Genomic DNA, 15,579 nt, shown 5'->3' with positions numbered 1-15,579 from the left:
GGGACGCTCAGGCTGAGCCCCTCTCAGCTTTTTCTGAGCACACCGATGTCTGTAACATGGGCAATCGCCGCTTGGCCGTAAGCCTTTTGGGCTGCTTTGGAGCCGTCTCCTCTGGGTATCAGCAAAGTTGCACTGAGCCAGACACTGCTGGGGATGGGCAGGGTTGTTCTGCCAGTCCTCTCGCCTCCCTTCACTCACCAACATGAAGAGGGTCCTATTCTCCACCGCACATAAATAAAAAATGCAAAATAAATATTTACTGCAGCTTTAAAGCTGTTAGTTTATGGCAGCTAGATAAGCACTTCCTTTACTGGTTACCTGTTTGGGTGCTGTCACAGCGATGTGAGGAGCTTACTGAGTATCTGCAAACTCACAAATTGGCTTTTCATTCACGCCCTCTTGTAGCAGCTCTTTAAGTGAAAATTTCTGCTTCTGGTTCCATCAAAAATACGAACGGTGATTTTTTTAAATATCTGATCACCAAAACAAACTCTAAAAATGGACCATGAGGGTTTTTTTGCTTCTTTATATGGCTCAGCATCGTCCCCTTCTCCTGGAGCTGGCTGCCCTGTCTCCCTTCAACTGAGCTCAATGGTCCTATCTGCTGCCTTCTCCGCCCCTGCTGGGAACACTGCCTGTTTGCAATCTCATGACCCTTTGCATAGCAAAAGAGATTCCTAAATATGTGTATTTTGTAAAATTTCCAACTGCTGTGGGAGAGTTTTGCAAAGCACTTGCCAGTGATGTGCTTGAGCCCTGGGTCTGCTGCTTTTAAATGTTTTTCCCAGCATCTGAGCGTTGTGTACGTGGAAAGCTCTCCCTGCATCCTCACGCTGCTGGATTTTCTTTCTGCTGCAGGTACGTGAAGGGCTATCCACCGAACTCCCCCTACATCGGGAGCTCCCCAACTCTGTGCCACCTTTTACCTGAGAAAGCCCCTTTCTGCTGCCTGAGGCTGGACAAGGTACGATGGGGCTGCAGGCTGATGCCCCGGGGGCCACAGCCCCCCCGGGAGCGGGACGGTGGGTGGGCAGCCGAGAGCCCCGGGCTGAGTCCCCGCGCTGCCTTCCACTGCACAGGGCTGCAAGCACAACAGCTTTGAAGATGCCAAAGCCTACGGGTTTAAGAACAAACTGATTATCGTTTCGGCGGAGACAGCTGGGAACGGACTGTATAACTTCATTGTCCCCCTCCGTGCGTACTATCGGTCCCGCAAAGAGTTGAACCCAATTGTGTTGCTGCTGGACAACAAGCAAGTACTTTTCCACGGATGTTTTCCATGGCACTGAGCCCTCCCCTGTGTTTTCAGGGGCATCTCATGCAGTGGGGAGGGGAGCGTGGGGGAATGGCAGTGCCACTGTTGGATACCTCGGCTGATGCTGGCCCTGGGGACTGCTGTGTGCGTTTTGTGTCTTTGCCCCATGGACTTGCTGAACCACCTTGCTCTCTGTTGCTCTTCCTCCAGGCCCGAGCACCACTTTCTGGAAGCCATCTGTTGTTTCCCCATGGTTTACTACATGGAGGGCACAATTGACAAGTAGGTGTTTCCACATGTGGCTGTTGTTACTTATGGTGATGCCTAAATGTGTTGCATTTACCCCAGCCCAGACTTTTGGGTCATCCCATGAGGAGCTCCAGGGTTGGTGCCGTAGAGCCGAGGCCACCCTTGGCTCCTCGGGTTGTCGAACCCCTCCCTGGTAGATGGGAGCCGGTGAAGCTGGTGGTTGGGAGCAGCCTGGGCTTGCTGTAGCGCTGCGCGTCGCAGCGTGCTGCTTCCCTGTGTCGTTTCCAAGGGCTGACCCTGCGCTCTTCTCTTTGGGAACTGCCCAGCCTGGACAGCTTGCTGCAGTGCGGCATCATCTACGCCGACAACCTGGTGGTTGTGGACAAGGAGAGCACGATGAGCGCCGAGGAGGACTACATGGCGGATGCAAAGACAATTGTCAACGTCCAGACCATGTTCAGGTGAGGGGTGACCGCTGCCCCGGCTCCGTCACAGCCACTTACCTCCGCTGCATACAAGACCGGGAAGGGTGCTGGTGGCTGGTGTGGTGGCTGCGGGCAGTGGGACACAACTGCGGTTGGGCTTGCTCTAGGAAACGGCATCTAATCGGCTGTTTCTGACCTCAGACAGGCACAGGGATGGTTTTGGTCTTCCTCAGGCTTTAAATGCAGGGAGTGCTCTCACTTCTGAATGAGCTGCAGGACAACAGGTCTCTCTCCATTGCAGGCTCTTCCCCAGCCTCAGCATTATCACAGAGCTGACCCACCCCTCCAACATGAGGTTCATGCAGTTCAGAGCAAAGGACAGTTACTCCCTAGCCCTCTCCAAGCTAGAAAAGGTAAGAGAAGGTCTTCCCCTGCACGCGGGGCCTGGGAAGTCAATGCTGAGAGTGACTATGTTTGAGCTCCTCAAGGTCCTGTGCTCTTGTGCATGCTGCAGCTACCAGAGTTAGTGTGCATCTACCCGAGATAACCTGCAGCAAACAAACATGTGGGCAGTTGATCTTTGGACTAACTACCTCCTTCTGTGTATGTATTTATGCGGTGGCTGGAGTTTGTGCTGCTTTGCCTACTGCTGTGCTGGCCACACTGCACCTCTGAATCAGGTTTCATGCTGCGACCGCGGTAAGGGGGGGCAGTGGGGTCACTGTGCTGAGACAGGTCTTCTGAAAAGGGAGAAAATTCCCCTGAACCAGACATGGGCATGTGAAAGCAACCTGCAAGGATGTAAACGAGAACCTGTGGCTGCTGACATCTCCCCTTCCTCTTCCAGAAAGAGCGAGAGAACGGCTCCAACCTGGCCTTCATGTTCCGGCTGCCCTTCGCGGCCGGGAGGGTCTTCAGCATCAGCATGCTAGACACGCTGCTCTACCAGGTGAGAATCCTCGGCGAGGGGCCGTGGGGAGCCCCCCACATGGCCGCAGCTGCTGGCACGGGCTGGAGCACCCCCAGGGGTATCCCCAACGGGCTCTGGGTAGGGCCCTGCTGCTGGTGCAGCCACCCTTTTGCATCTCCCAATGAATAACTGAGCAAACCTTTTCTCCGGCTTCCTGCCCAAATGCCTCTCCCCAGTCGTTCGTGAAGGACTACATGATCACCATCACTCGGTTGCTGCTGGGTCTCGACACCACGCCAGGCTCCGGCTACCTCTGTGCGGTAGGTGCCAAGTCCCTGCGGGTTGAAACCATCGGGCCAAGTCATCGTGGGTCTGGTGGGATCTGTCACCCTGCACATGGGGGTGGAGGGTTCCCCCCTTCAGGGGAGTCGGAGGGGAAGCAACATCAGGCAGAACATGCCAGGTCATCACTCCCCTGCATCATGTGTGGGCAACCTCAGTGCTACCAAGAGCCCAAAAGCCCAAGAACTACCAAGGACCAAAGTCCCCGTTCTGAAGGCTGGGGTCAGAAATTGCCCCTGGTCTTTCTGAGGAGTCCAGCTTGCTTTTGGGATTGACATGGCTGAGCTGGGGGAAGCTCAGGAGCAGCCCCGAGGTGCTCCTCAGCGGGGTCTGCACAGCGCAGGGCGGCTGATGTTTGTCCTCTGTTGCTCAGATGAAGATCACTGAAGATGACCTGTGGATCCGGACGTACGGCCGCCTCTTCCAGAAGCTCTGCTCCTCCAGTGCGGAGATTCCCATTGGGATTTACAGGACAGAGTCACACATGTTCGCAACCTCCGAGGTAGGGGCACGGTGGTGGTGTGTGCCGGGAAGGGGCTGCTGGTGGTCCCAGCCGAGCATCACCGCCGGCAGAGATGCGGTCTGTGAGGCTGGCCCGGTCCGTGAGGCCCCTCGGACCTGGTTGCGGCAGCGGTGGTTGGAGCGAGGGGAGGGGAAGCTCTGCCTTCGCTTCGTTAGCGGCCTCGCGTCTGTGTTATGGTGGCGGCGTCCTGGTTCCCCAGCCGGCTAAGCTGGCTCGGCGTAAACACCCATCTCTCCGGGCAGCAGCCGGCTGCGGGCAGGCGAGGGGATTTTCTCGGCACAGCTTGCAGTGCTGCGTGGCACCGAGTCCCCGGGGAGCTGGGGGGATGCGGCACAGCAGGGCTGCCCGTTCGCTGGGCTGACACTTTGTTTTTCCTTCCTTTTCCCCCGCTGCAGCCCCACGACATCCGAGCGCAGGTGAGTGCCGCTTGTGTCCCCCCCGCCGGGTGCTCGGGCGGTGTCGGGCATTACCCTGGCTGTCAGCGCTGCCTCCCGCTCCCCTGCCCCGACCCGGAGGCTGACCCGCGGGCAAGCGTCGGGCTGACTTGCCGAGCGGCTCCTCCAGCCACCGAGAGCCACCGCGCGTCTTGTGCCGGCTGTCACCCCCGCTGCCGGCACGGTGCTGCCTGTCCCCGCAGAAGGGCGATGCCGACTGAGCCTCGGCAGTCCAGGAAGACAAAAGTCCTCGGCACCCTGCAATGTAATTAACTGGGATAAGGAGCAGGGGAGTGTGAGCCAGGCTCCGTTTTAAATACCTTCGGTTTTCAGCTTTGTAGGAAGCAGCGACGGGGAGCCAAAAGTTGACATTTAATTAAGTGCAATCCACCTCTTTCTTAGAGATGATGTAAACCACTTTATTAATAAATTCCTGCTCACCGGTGGGGATTACTCTATCGGACATGGGGCAGCACATCTGCTGTAAGACGGAAGAGAGGGAGACAAGGGCATGGCTGTCCCTTGGGCAGCCGTGAGATAATCGTGTAAGAGATGTCAGGCGCCCACTAGACTCCACTCGACAGTGCTCATACCAAATCTGCTGGCCAGGTAGTTTTAGCAGTACAGAGATGATGTGCTGGGAGAGTGCGTGTGGGTCAGAGGAAGGATCCCATCCCATGGGAGAGGTCCCACTCCATCAGAGACAGGACAGGCTCTTTTTGGCTCCCCCCCCCACCCGCCCCGTGACCTGCTGGGCTTCCAGTCACAGATCTCAATCAACGTCGAGGACTGCGAGGACACGAAGGACGTGAAGGAGCACTGGGGCATCAAGACTGGCCACCACAGGAACTCGTGCTCCAGCGACCAGTCCGAGCACCCACTGCTGCGGCGCAAGAGCATGCAGTGGGCGCGCCGGCTGAGCAGGAAGGGCAACAAGCACTCCAGCAAGACGGCCGAGTGGATCAGCCAGCAGCGCCTCAGCTTGTACCGGCGCTCTGAGAGGCAGGAGCTTTCCGAGCTCGTCAAAAACCGTATGAAGCACTTGGGCTTGCCCACAACCGGGTACGGTAAGTGCCGTTCGGTTGAGCTTCTCTATGGTGGTGCATCCCGCTTGTGGGCTCCTCAGGTAACCCTGTGCCGAGCCTAACCCCGCGCCGAGCCTAACCCCGCGCCGAGCCTAAGCCCGTGCCAAGCCTAACCCCATGCCAAGCCTAACCCCGCAGGCACTGCCGGGCCCAGCTCCGAGTGGCGCCTCATCCCCCGGCTTGCTTGTGCTTCTGCAGACGAGCGCATTCAAGGCTGGGGTCCCGCAGCGCAGACCCCCCTCGCCTGCCACCCTCGGCTGACTGCAGGCAGCCACCCCTGTTTCGGGGCTCTGGGATGGGTCCAGGCAGGAGTTTGCAGCGGCAGAGTAACTCTCTCCCTTCTGCCTGCAGCTGGACCCAGCGCCGCCGTGCAGCCTTTGGGCGCCGTGCCCCGCTTGCCCCCCGCTTTCTGGCTGTGCAGGAACGGTGGCTCAGGACACACTGACTCCAAGTCAGCACAACCCTTCTGCCCGGGAGCCCCCCTAGTGCGGCAGGGAGAGGTGAAGCCCCGTCAGCTGGCACAAACCCCTTTTGTTATAGACTTTAATCCTCCGTAAAACTCTTCCACGGAAAACATTTCGGTACATAGAGGGCTGAGTGGTTCGCTTCATGGCGTGTGAAGCTGGTGTCTCCCGCGGTGATGAGCCCGCACGGCCCCGGGGCATCCGCAGTGCTCAGGGTCCCTCTGTGAAGCTTCTCACCCACCCGTCGGTGCTGGCGTCTGTGTCCCCCCGGCACGATTCCCCACCCCTTGGTTACGACAAAGTCTGTAGCCCACGGCTTCCTTGGTTTGTTTGGTTTGTTGGGGTTTTTTTTTTCCCTTTCTTTCTTTTAAGCCATCCTGTGCTGCTACCTGTTTGCTCCATCCTCGAAGAGCATCCATCTGCCCCGCGCGGCCCCTGCCCACACCCAGGCTGGCACCGTGCCCCGGCCGGGACGGGGGCCGATTTCAGGAGGTGGGGCGGGGGGATTCCTCCTCTCCCTCTTGGCTTCTCCCTCACAGCCTTTAGGCACATGAAAGGAGGAGAAAATGTAAAGAAATGCAGCGCAGGAGGGGATCGGGAGTGGAGGGCGAACGGGCTGGCTGTGGGCATCAGCCAGGGAGGAAGGCAGGAGAATCGGCTTGCGGCAGGACAGAGGGGGCACAGGGCACGCCAGGCAGTGGCGCACCCCCCCCTTTTTTTTCCTACATTACTAGCCCCAGAAGTTTCTGCTGCTTTTCCTGGGGGACTTCCAGCTCCCCACAGCTCTGTTGCAGAGGCCGGAGCATGGCTGATGGCATTCGCTGCCGCAAAAAGGCTGTTTTACACAGCTGCCGGGCACGGGGAGCTGGGAAACGGGGTGCACCCGAAGCACAGCCCGCGCACCCGAAGCAAGAGCTGCCGCAGCGTGTGCTCCTGAGGGCAGGCCACGGTGCAGCGTCCCCTGCAAACGCAGGCAGAGGTTGAGGCAGAGGCTGTTCCCCATCCGAACGGCCTCGGTTGAGGATCCCGAGGGGCCGCCCCAGCCCCAGCCCCGCCGGGATGCTCGGGGCAGCGCTGGCTGGGTTCGCGTCAGAGTTTGCAACCTTCTCCTGGCCGATCTGGCAAATTTTGGCTGGAGCAAACCGGGGGAGCTCCGGCAAGCGAAGAGGCAGCGGGGGGTGCAGGACCTGGCTGCCGTCGGGGCGGGAGGGCAATGCCCGGCGGGGACCGGGGCACTGGGCACGGCGGGGGGACCAGCACCTCCCTGGCCCCTGTGGCGTGTCTGCGGCCAGCTGTGCCCGGGACAGTGTGTTGTCACCATGTGTCACTGTCAGTGTCTGGACACCCATGGCGTTTTGGAAGAACATGTTGCTCTGCCTTCTCCCCCTTTCCTTTTTCTTTTGCTCATTTTATTGCTGCAGTGCAGGAGCTCGTCTCTGATATTTGCCAAATCATGGCTTGCTGACCTCTCTCTCTCTCTCTGTTTATGTCTGTGCCTTTCCCTGTATGTTCTGTAGAGGATGTAGCAAATTTAACAGCCAGTGATGTGATGAATCGGGTAAACCTGGGATATTTGCAAGGTAATTCCCTTTCCCTGGGAGTCCCGCGTGACTCACGGCGTGCAGCGTACAACAAGATCATGCCAGCTAAGCCCAATCCACACCCTTGCCGGTTTTCACCTTAGATGCCTGAGTCTTTCAAGCACTAATTTGTTGGGTGGTGTTGGAAAACAAAAGACCCTCCTGCGACAGTGGTGCAAACGCAGGGCTCCGCAAAGTCATGGAGATTAAAAAGCTCAGGGTCCCTTTTCTAGCTGAATTCTTACAGGGAAATCACAGCCCTCGGCTGTCATTAAAAGAAACCCTCCCTCCATTGCTCTGTAAGTTGGTTTTGGTCTGTAAAGCCAGTGGCAATTTGAGGAGGGGATTCGCGGGGGGACGAGCGCAGTGGAGCTGCTGGTGTGTGCTGCGATGAGATGCTGGAGCTCCTGCACCGGCCCCTTCACCTCTTGACTGCACACGGGTCAGCCACAGCTCTTGGAAAGCCCTTCGCAATCCTTGGTTTGCGTTCCTGGACAGCTCTCCAGCGTTAGCAGGCCCTGTTTTCTAACCGGGGGGTGCTGGGCTCCGCGCGAGGCAGCAGCAGCAACCGCAGGTGCCGCCCGTGCTACAGCCACCCCGGGGCACCTTGTTGGCATCTGCAGGAGCTGCAGGGTTATTGCATCGTTTACACCTTTACGCAGGGGTGTAAAGCACCCTGGAAAGGCTTCTTTTTACTGCAGCAGCCTAGAGGTTAGCAACAGCTCGACCTAGCTGTGTTTTAGGCTTCAATAGCCCACTCTTAAGGTGAAAAGTTGGCATTCTCCTATAAACTGTGTCCTTCATCAGAGAAGCAGCCCCAGCTGGGGCTCATGGAAGCCCCACGCCAGCAGAGTATATTGCCAGCTGGCCGGCGGGCGCTGGGCAGAGCTCAGCCCCGGCTGGTATCTCCCCCTCCCGCAGAAGAGCTGGGGCTGAGCAAGAGCCCGTCTCCTGCCGCAGAGGGGCCCAGCACTGTCAATTCGCTCCCTGCTAAGCCAGGAGACCCCACGGGTGACCGTCCGACGTGGTGGCATCGCTGCCGGGGGCTGCGTGGGTGCGGGAGCTGGAGCTCAGTGCTGGCTCCCCCCACCCCAAAAACCCCCAGGTTGCTGGAGGGTGCTGCTGGGCTGAGCCCTGCCGCTGTGCCGCAGGGGATGATATGGCAATATACTTGGTGGGTTTAGCAGTGCCTGGCTCAGCTGCATGGGGGGTCAGGAAAAGGTGCTTCCATGGAGCAGGGAAACCTGCCGCGAGCCAGGGCCCTTCCCCGCCTCCCCCGTCATGGCAAACCTCCGTGTCTCCCGTCGGGTCCCAGGGTCCGTGTGCCACCCGCGCCCCAGCATTGCCATCCCCTGTCCCCGCCTCGCTGTAAGGCTGAGCACTGGGATGGCCAAAGCTCTCCGGCGGCTCGAGGGACCGGCTGGTGCCTGGGGCTGGGCACCCCGGCACAGGTTGGGGGGGTCCCGCACAGCACCTCGCTACGGGCGGTCCCAGTCCTCCGCCAGCTGTGGCACCTTCGGTGGCCTCAGAGGTGCCAGGGAGGTGTCTGAGCAGCAAAACAAGGGTCTTGTGTCCCCCTGCAAGCGCCTCTGTGTGCAGTACCAGCGCGGACCAGTGCAGGGATGTCCTGGTGTGCGTCTGGTCGCGCACTGGCCAGATGCACAGCCAAGACAGCCCGGGGGGGACCTGTTTGCATCCCTGGTGCCAGACCAGGTGGCCGTGGTGGCTTGAGCTGCTGTGGCTCATCTCACAGCTGGAGAAAAGCCGCACTTCAGATCCAAGGCCGAAGAGCAGCGGTACTCCTCACCAGCAGGCTGGCTTGGCCACCCCGCCCCGTGCCTGGGGCGGTCGTGCATCGGCGGGTGCGGTTATGGCAGGGGGCTTGGCCCGTGTCCTGCCACCTGGCAGGGCAGCCTTTGAATGGGGATCCGCTCCGGAGCAAGGCCGGGGCAGGGGGACCTCAGGGACAGGGTGGTGGGAGCAGCAGGACAGGTCACGGGGAGAAGCCGCGAGTTAACGCCTGTCCTGGCAGCCGGTCCCTGGTCCCGCTGCCCGCCAGCCTGAGCTCCGTTTGTCCGAGATTGGCAAACACCTGGTGTGCACCGATGCTGCTCAGAGGAGCCTCTCTGATAGCCCGGAGAGGCGTCCCAGTGACAAGCCTTGCAGCGAGCTGGTGTCCCGCCGCGCTCATCACGCTGCCCCTGGTGTCCGTCTGTCCGTCCCCTCTCCATCCTGTCCATCCACACCCGGTCACTCAGTCTGTAAATGGTGTTATTTGTCGCAGCTTCCACCCCCCTCCCCGGCTGCCGGCAGCCTTGCGCCCCCCCCATTCATTTCACCCATGATCTTGTTCTCAGCTATTTCAGAAAGCACAGCCCCCGCCCCGGGTCTCGAGGCCACCTGTTAGTCCTGCACAGCACCCATGGGTGCAGCTCTCGGTGGCCCTGAGCTCCCCCAGGAGGTCACCATAGTTTAGAGCTGTCCCTGAATGGCATCGACAGTTCTGAAACTCCACAGAGGCAGTTTCCCTTGGGCGGGAGAAAGAAGCAATCGTTGAACTAGATCCTCTTGCTGGATGATGCTAAATTAACTCACACAAAAAGGGGAGAAGTGGGCAGAGCATTTGAGTGGCCCAGGGAGGGGGGGTTTGGCTGCCCTGAGCTGGTGGTTGGAGTCATTGTGCTGTATCTAATGCGGCAAGACTAACCTGTTCTCTTTTTTGCACTAAACCAAGGTAAGACATCTTACTTTTGGGGGCAGGGGGGGAAGTAGGGATTTTGAAGAGTTATGTCTGCTAGTCCCTTGGGCCCTGCCATGGTGGGGGAGCGGCTGGGGAGGCGCGGAGGGAGGTGGCAGTGATGCTCTTGGTTCTCTCCCAGTGGCAACGCCATTGCCCATGGCCTCCCTCCATAAAGGGACTCATTTGCTGTCCTTGGGGATGAGCCGTGACCCCCTTGGAGCCAGGTGCTCAGGGATGCTGCAGTGGGGCTGCGGGAATGAGGACCACTGGGGTGTCTGCCAGGGCGTCTGTCGGGGCGTCCGTCAGGGCATCCCTCACCAGCCCTTTCCCCTCCTCTCACAGATGAGATGAACGACCACCAGAACACCTTGTCCTATGTCCTGATCAATCCCCCCCCGGACACGCGGCTGGAGCTCAACGACATCGTGTAGGTGCTGCCCCTGCCCGCCCATGGGCCCCGGGACACGGAATCGCTCGGCTGGGCTTCTCCCCAGGCAGGAGCACTCCCCGTGCCCCCAGACCTGCCCCATCGCCATGGGCAGCCCCTGTCGCATTGCTTGTGATTTCTCATAAGGATCCACGGCTGTTGCCTCCTTCCCAGGCCATCCCCCCTCCCCGTGTCCCTGAGCAGTGCCCAAGCCACCCCAGCCCCGGCTCTGCTCATCACTGCTCCGACCGGCAGCGCGGAGCTTTTCTCTCGGCTTTTGCTGCTGTGCAATGCCAGGGGAAACAATATCACAATTATTTTAACAGCTGCCGCGCAGCCACGAGCAGCAGCTCCCAGCACAGCGCCAAGGGACATCCCCACGTGTCCCAGCCCCAAAGATGGGCCAGACCCCAATTTAGGGACCGCCCCAGTTCCCAGCTCCCTCCTGCCATCAGGGAACTGGGGGTGTCCCTGTTGCGTAACCATGCTGTGCCCTGCAGGTACCTGATCCGCTCCGACCCGCTGGCCCACGTGGCCAACGACGGCCACAGCCGCAAGAGCAGCTGCAGCAACAAGCTGGGCCCCTGCAACCCCGAAACGCGCGATGAGACCCAGCTGTGAGCAACCGCCCCCCCGCCCCGTGCCCCTGCCGGGGCCGGCGGGCTCCAGGGAGAGGCGGTGAAGAAGAGGACGGCCAGCCGGAGGGGAAGGCGGCTGCTGCCCACGGGTGCCCGCTGCCCCCGGGGAAGGCGATGCCCAGCCTGGCTTTGCGCCATGGAAGGGGTGCCCGGACCCCCGGGAGGGACGGGACAGCCGGAGAGACCGACGGCCGGCGGTCGTGCGCCCCGTGGCTTTTAACTTTTTATACGAATACCGCAACTAGTGAGAAAGTCTTCGCTGGTGCTGGTGGGACGTGGCTGAGGCCAGACGACAAATGACCCTGTGTGAGCAGGAGGACTGTGTTCAATATTGCCCCCAGACGATGCAGGTTGTTTGCATTTGATGGAGCTTGTCAATTCAAGAGCAAAACTGCACCACAACCCTCCTCCTCCTCCTCCTCCTCCTCCTCCTCCTCCTCCTCCGCCAGGTATCCCCCGGGGTACCCAAACTCCTGCTTTTTCACCCAAATCATGTCCTTCATCCTCTGTTGGTTTTCTGTTACGGACATCGATGTGAGGAGCGCTCAGAGCTGCGCCGGGAGGTGGGGAAGGACTCGCTGGCGGCCGTGGGACGGCTGGGACAGGGTGGGACAGGGCGGTGCAGCCCCCCCCCGGTGCCATGGCAGGGGCCATGCTGCCTCCAGTGTGTGGTGGCATCTCACAAACCAAAACACACCAAAGCCAGGTGACCGAAAGCCGTGCCATCCCTGCGGCAATGCCTCTCATCTCAGTTGCCTGCCTCTAGCCCGAGCCCCGGCTGCGGGCACGGTGCCCGCGGGTTTGTGCCCCCGCCGAGCTCGTCCCCCATCGCCCCTGCTGTCAGAGCTGCCTGGGGCTGCCCGGGGGAGAGGGACTCGGGGGTCCCTGTACCAGGGGGTGGGATGGGGCAGGCTGGCCGAGGACACGCACTGCTCAGTGTTGGGGGGTCAGGGTCTCGGCTCAGCCCCTTCCCCTCCTTCCAGGGGCAGTTTGGGGCCCGACAGCCCCCCCGGCTGCGCAGCCTGGACACGGCTTTCCCCCTTTCCCCTCCCTGGGTCACGGACCAGCAACACCGTTAAAGGCAGCGGGTTCTGCCCGCCCCCCCTGCCCGCCGCGGCACCCCGGCAGCTCTGCCCATCCTCGCTTGACTTTGTAACCCAGCAAAACTGCGTGTCCGAGCAGCTTCGCCTGCAGCAGAGGTGCATGAATGTACAGAACAGCGTTAAACCCTACACCGCAGCATTGCATACGCTGGCCAACCGCTTTCGGTCTGCATCGGCCGACCCGTAGAGACCTTTCGATAGCAGAAACACCAGATGTATTTTCCATCTATTTTTGCACACTTTACAACATTGATGTGTAAAGGTTTTATTTGACTGCCAAGTGAATAACCGAGTTGTTAACTTTATATACTTTTACATTCATATATTAAAACTTCAATGTGATTATTTTTTTTTTTTTTAACGAGAAGCCTGTAAAGCACAACGTCCCCCTGAAACCCCATCAGCCACCCTGGACTCGCTGCCAGCTGAATGGTTTATTGCCATTAACATTCGCCCTTCATTCCCCATGACAACCCCAATAAAAGTTGTTTACAAAAAAAAAAAAAGCAAACCTGTTTAAAATTGCAGTTTTAAGCAGTTGGCGAGCTGTCCCGGGGCAGCCCCAGCCCGCAGGGACGCGCTGCCCGTCCTGCCCGCCCCGTGGGTAATGCAGCGATGGGAGACAAACGTGCGCGTGAGGGCGGAGGCTGCCGGGGTGGGATCCGTGCCGAGCCTGGCTTCGCCTCCAGGAGCTGTTGGGAAAGACCACCTGGGCCTGGATGGGGTTTGGGGTTGGTCACTTTTTTTTTAATGGTTATTTTTTCCTGACGTGCTGGTCATGAGGGCCCTGGCGACCTGCACCAGGCAGTGGCACGTCACCAGCTCGGAGAGGTACCACAGGGAAAAGCAACGAGCCCGACCCTTCTGCTACGCTTAAATGCGGGCACAAACCAAACCAAACCATCTCTGATGCTTTTTTTTGGTCATTTTGGATTTTTCTTTATGATTATTTTTTTATCTATTTGGTTATGGCAAGTACATGCTTTATTTAGTTCTGTGTATAACTTAGGGTGCCAAAAATATCATTTAAAAGAAAGAAAGTTCTTGCAGGCTAAGAAGTGAGTGCAGTTGAAGTACAAAAGCACACGTTGGGTCTGTGGCACTTTAAAGCTTCAAGATGCTCAAATAACTCCAGAAATGCCTCATCAAGTGTTCATATATTTAATTTTCTAGATTTTAGACAGACGATTTTCCAGTCCCCATTTAGCTTTCAAGGGAGAGTGGAACAAAGCAGTATTACAGGTTAAAATCAAAACAATTAAAAAGAAACCCAAACACAAGCAGTGTGGGCGATTACCTGCTCGTGTTTAACTACTCAGAACATAACAGTTTTTAGGGGGTTTTTTGTTGCATTTGGCTGGCTGCTGGGGTAACGCACTCGGCGAGCGCAGAGCCTGCGAGCGCAGAGCAGCCGGCACCGCTCAGCACCACCCTGCTCCCGGCGAAGCCCCCCCGCCCTCCTTTTGATGTGCCAAATGACACAGCCCCAGCATCCGGGCTGGCCGAGCACTGCAGGAAATAAAGGGTCACCGTGCCGGGGGCCCCCAAGACTGCAGGTGCCATGGCAGGAGCTCAGCTTTAGGTACCTCTCCTTCCTCACCGGGCACTCCGAGCTCTTATCGACCCTTAATTCAAGGAGATAATTAACGTAAGAGGAAACCCACATACCAAAAGAAGTTTACGTCGTTGGTGATTCTATTAAAATAACCACCCTCAATATTACTGTATTTTGACAACGCGTCGGTTTGTTTAACGTATGAATATATGTATTTAAAAAGAAAGCTATGTGTATAAACCATACGCATTTTGCATACCTTCTTTCTACGGTGTAAATTTATAGCAGACATTCTAATGGGATGTTGAAATAAATACTGTAGATACCTACCTGTGGTCAGTGCAAGTCTAGGAACAAACATTTAAATTTTCTAATTCTGTAGACTCAGTTACAATACTAACGTAAAACCAAAAGCGTTTTATTTTTGTAATGGTCCTGGAAACGTTGATGCATCAGAGAGTTGCTTCTGCTCCGCCGAGGGCTGTCTTGGAGGGGTGCACGAGGGAGGGCTCTCCCCCGGAGCGGGGACCAGCCTCATACCCCCCTGTCCTGCACTTCCCCTGGGGCGAGGACAACAATTGCTGTTGCTTCCCACCGCTGCCAATAACCTGAGAAAAATAGGGTTTTCTGAAGGAGAGCCGGGTGCCGGTGCAGAGACAGGCCAGGCCCTGGGGGAAGGCAGAGCCGAGGGCGGCTGCGGCAGTTTGGGGTTTACCACCAAACGGCTCCATCGCATGTTATGCGTCCACTAACGGCTTCATGTGCTAAACATGGACTAAACCCATATAGCGTGATGCATTAAAGTGAAATCAAATATTCAAACAAACATTAGAGTATATTTATTTCCTGTTATACCCCTTTTCACTTCAACCTATACAGAACATGGCATTTTCATTGCCCCTGAGTGAGAGACCTGTCATCTCTCAAGGTCAGCTCACACATGGATTTTTATCAGCAACAGCAGATAAAACTCCCACCTTTCCCTCCCTGAGAGCTACTTTTGTGACAGGTTCTGCCGGGACATGCTGCAGACAGCCAGCTGGAGATGGTTTTGTACAATTATTGTGAAGATGCTTCACCTTTCTGTAAAGAGAAATGAAAATAAAAGAGCTGCACACAGCAACAGTGGAGCCTGCTGCCTTTTTTTAATCTGGGAACAAACTTTTATTTTAAAAGCCATGGCAAAACATGGCTTTAGAGTGCCAAAGGCCTAAGCCTCACGAGCCCCTGGTTTGAGTCCTCTCTTCCAAAGCTGGGTCACGTGAAAACTTCTTTTTAACCTCAGTTTTCAAAACTCTTTGTGCATGACTGTGGAAAGGGGATATTAGATTTGCTGTTGTTACAGTACGACTCCAAAGCTGTATTTAAAGGTCATTTAATTAATTTAATCCTTATTTTCCATGATTCAACAAATGCATTAAGTGGTGTAGCTATTTAATTGAACTTTTTTTTTTACTGAAGTTGAGCCAGGGTTCAGTTCTACCTCCAAACACTTCAACATTTTCCACTGACTACGGTTGACGTCCGCATCCCAAGATTTGCAGAAAGAGAACCCGTTTCTAGAGCACACTGCACACATGTACATAGATTTTAATGCTGCACTCAAATACAAACAGCAGGCAACGAGAGATTGTTTTTATTAGACATTTTAAGAAAATACTGTAAAAAATATGTTTATTTAAAATCATACAGAAGGACACAAACAATATACCTTAATCCTAGAATTATCTTCACTATTTAACATACATGTACAAGTGAGAGGTTTGGAAACCATCAAGTCATTCTGCTGTGCACTTACCCAAGTCACGGAGGACAGCAGGAAGCCAGGTCCCTGTTAAAATTACTTTCT

The 15,579-nt window shown here is 56.9% G+C and overlaps 1 protein-coding gene across 3 annotated transcripts in view; it reads left to right on the top strand.

Moving 5' to 3' along the window:
* The window catches only part of KCNT1 (potassium sodium-activated channel subfamily T member 1), a 71,188-nt gene extending 60,133 nt beyond the window's left edge, over positions 1-11,055 (top strand). Inside the window, exons 19-30 of one of the 3 annotated variants that reach the window (XM_059828842.1) lie at positions 859-964; positions 1,080-1,252; positions 1,466-1,537; positions 1,831-1,965; positions 2,231-2,342; positions 2,777-2,878; positions 3,076-3,159; positions 3,555-3,683; positions 4,100-4,120; positions 4,902-5,205; positions 10,350-10,434; positions 10,935-11,055. In XM_059828842.1, the coding sequence (XP_059684825.1) occupies positions 859-964; positions 1,080-1,252; positions 1,466-1,537; positions 1,831-1,965; positions 2,231-2,342; positions 2,777-2,878; positions 3,076-3,159; positions 3,555-3,683; positions 4,100-4,120; positions 4,902-5,205; positions 10,350-10,434; positions 10,935-11,055 (1,444 nt within the window). The remainder of the gene's footprint in view (positions 1-858; positions 965-1,079; positions 1,253-1,465; positions 1,538-1,830; positions 1,966-2,230; positions 2,343-2,776; positions 2,879-3,075; positions 3,160-3,554; positions 3,684-4,099; positions 4,121-4,901; positions 5,206-10,349; positions 10,435-10,934) is intronic. The other 2 variants (XM_059828843.1, XM_059828844.1) reach the window with 2 other exon arrangements.
* The last annotated feature ends 4,524 nt before the right edge of the window (positions 11,056-15,579 follow it).

This window comes from Gavia stellata, chromosome 24 (assembly GCF_030936135.1).
Source record: "Gavia stellata isolate bGavSte3 chromosome 24, bGavSte3.hap2, whole genome shotgun sequence".
Classification (NCBI taxonomy): domain Eukaryota; kingdom Metazoa; phylum Chordata; class Aves; order Gaviiformes; family Gaviidae; genus Gavia; species Gavia stellata.
Note: the sequence above shows the minus strand (reverse complement) of the source record. Positions and strands in the feature narration are given on the sequence as shown.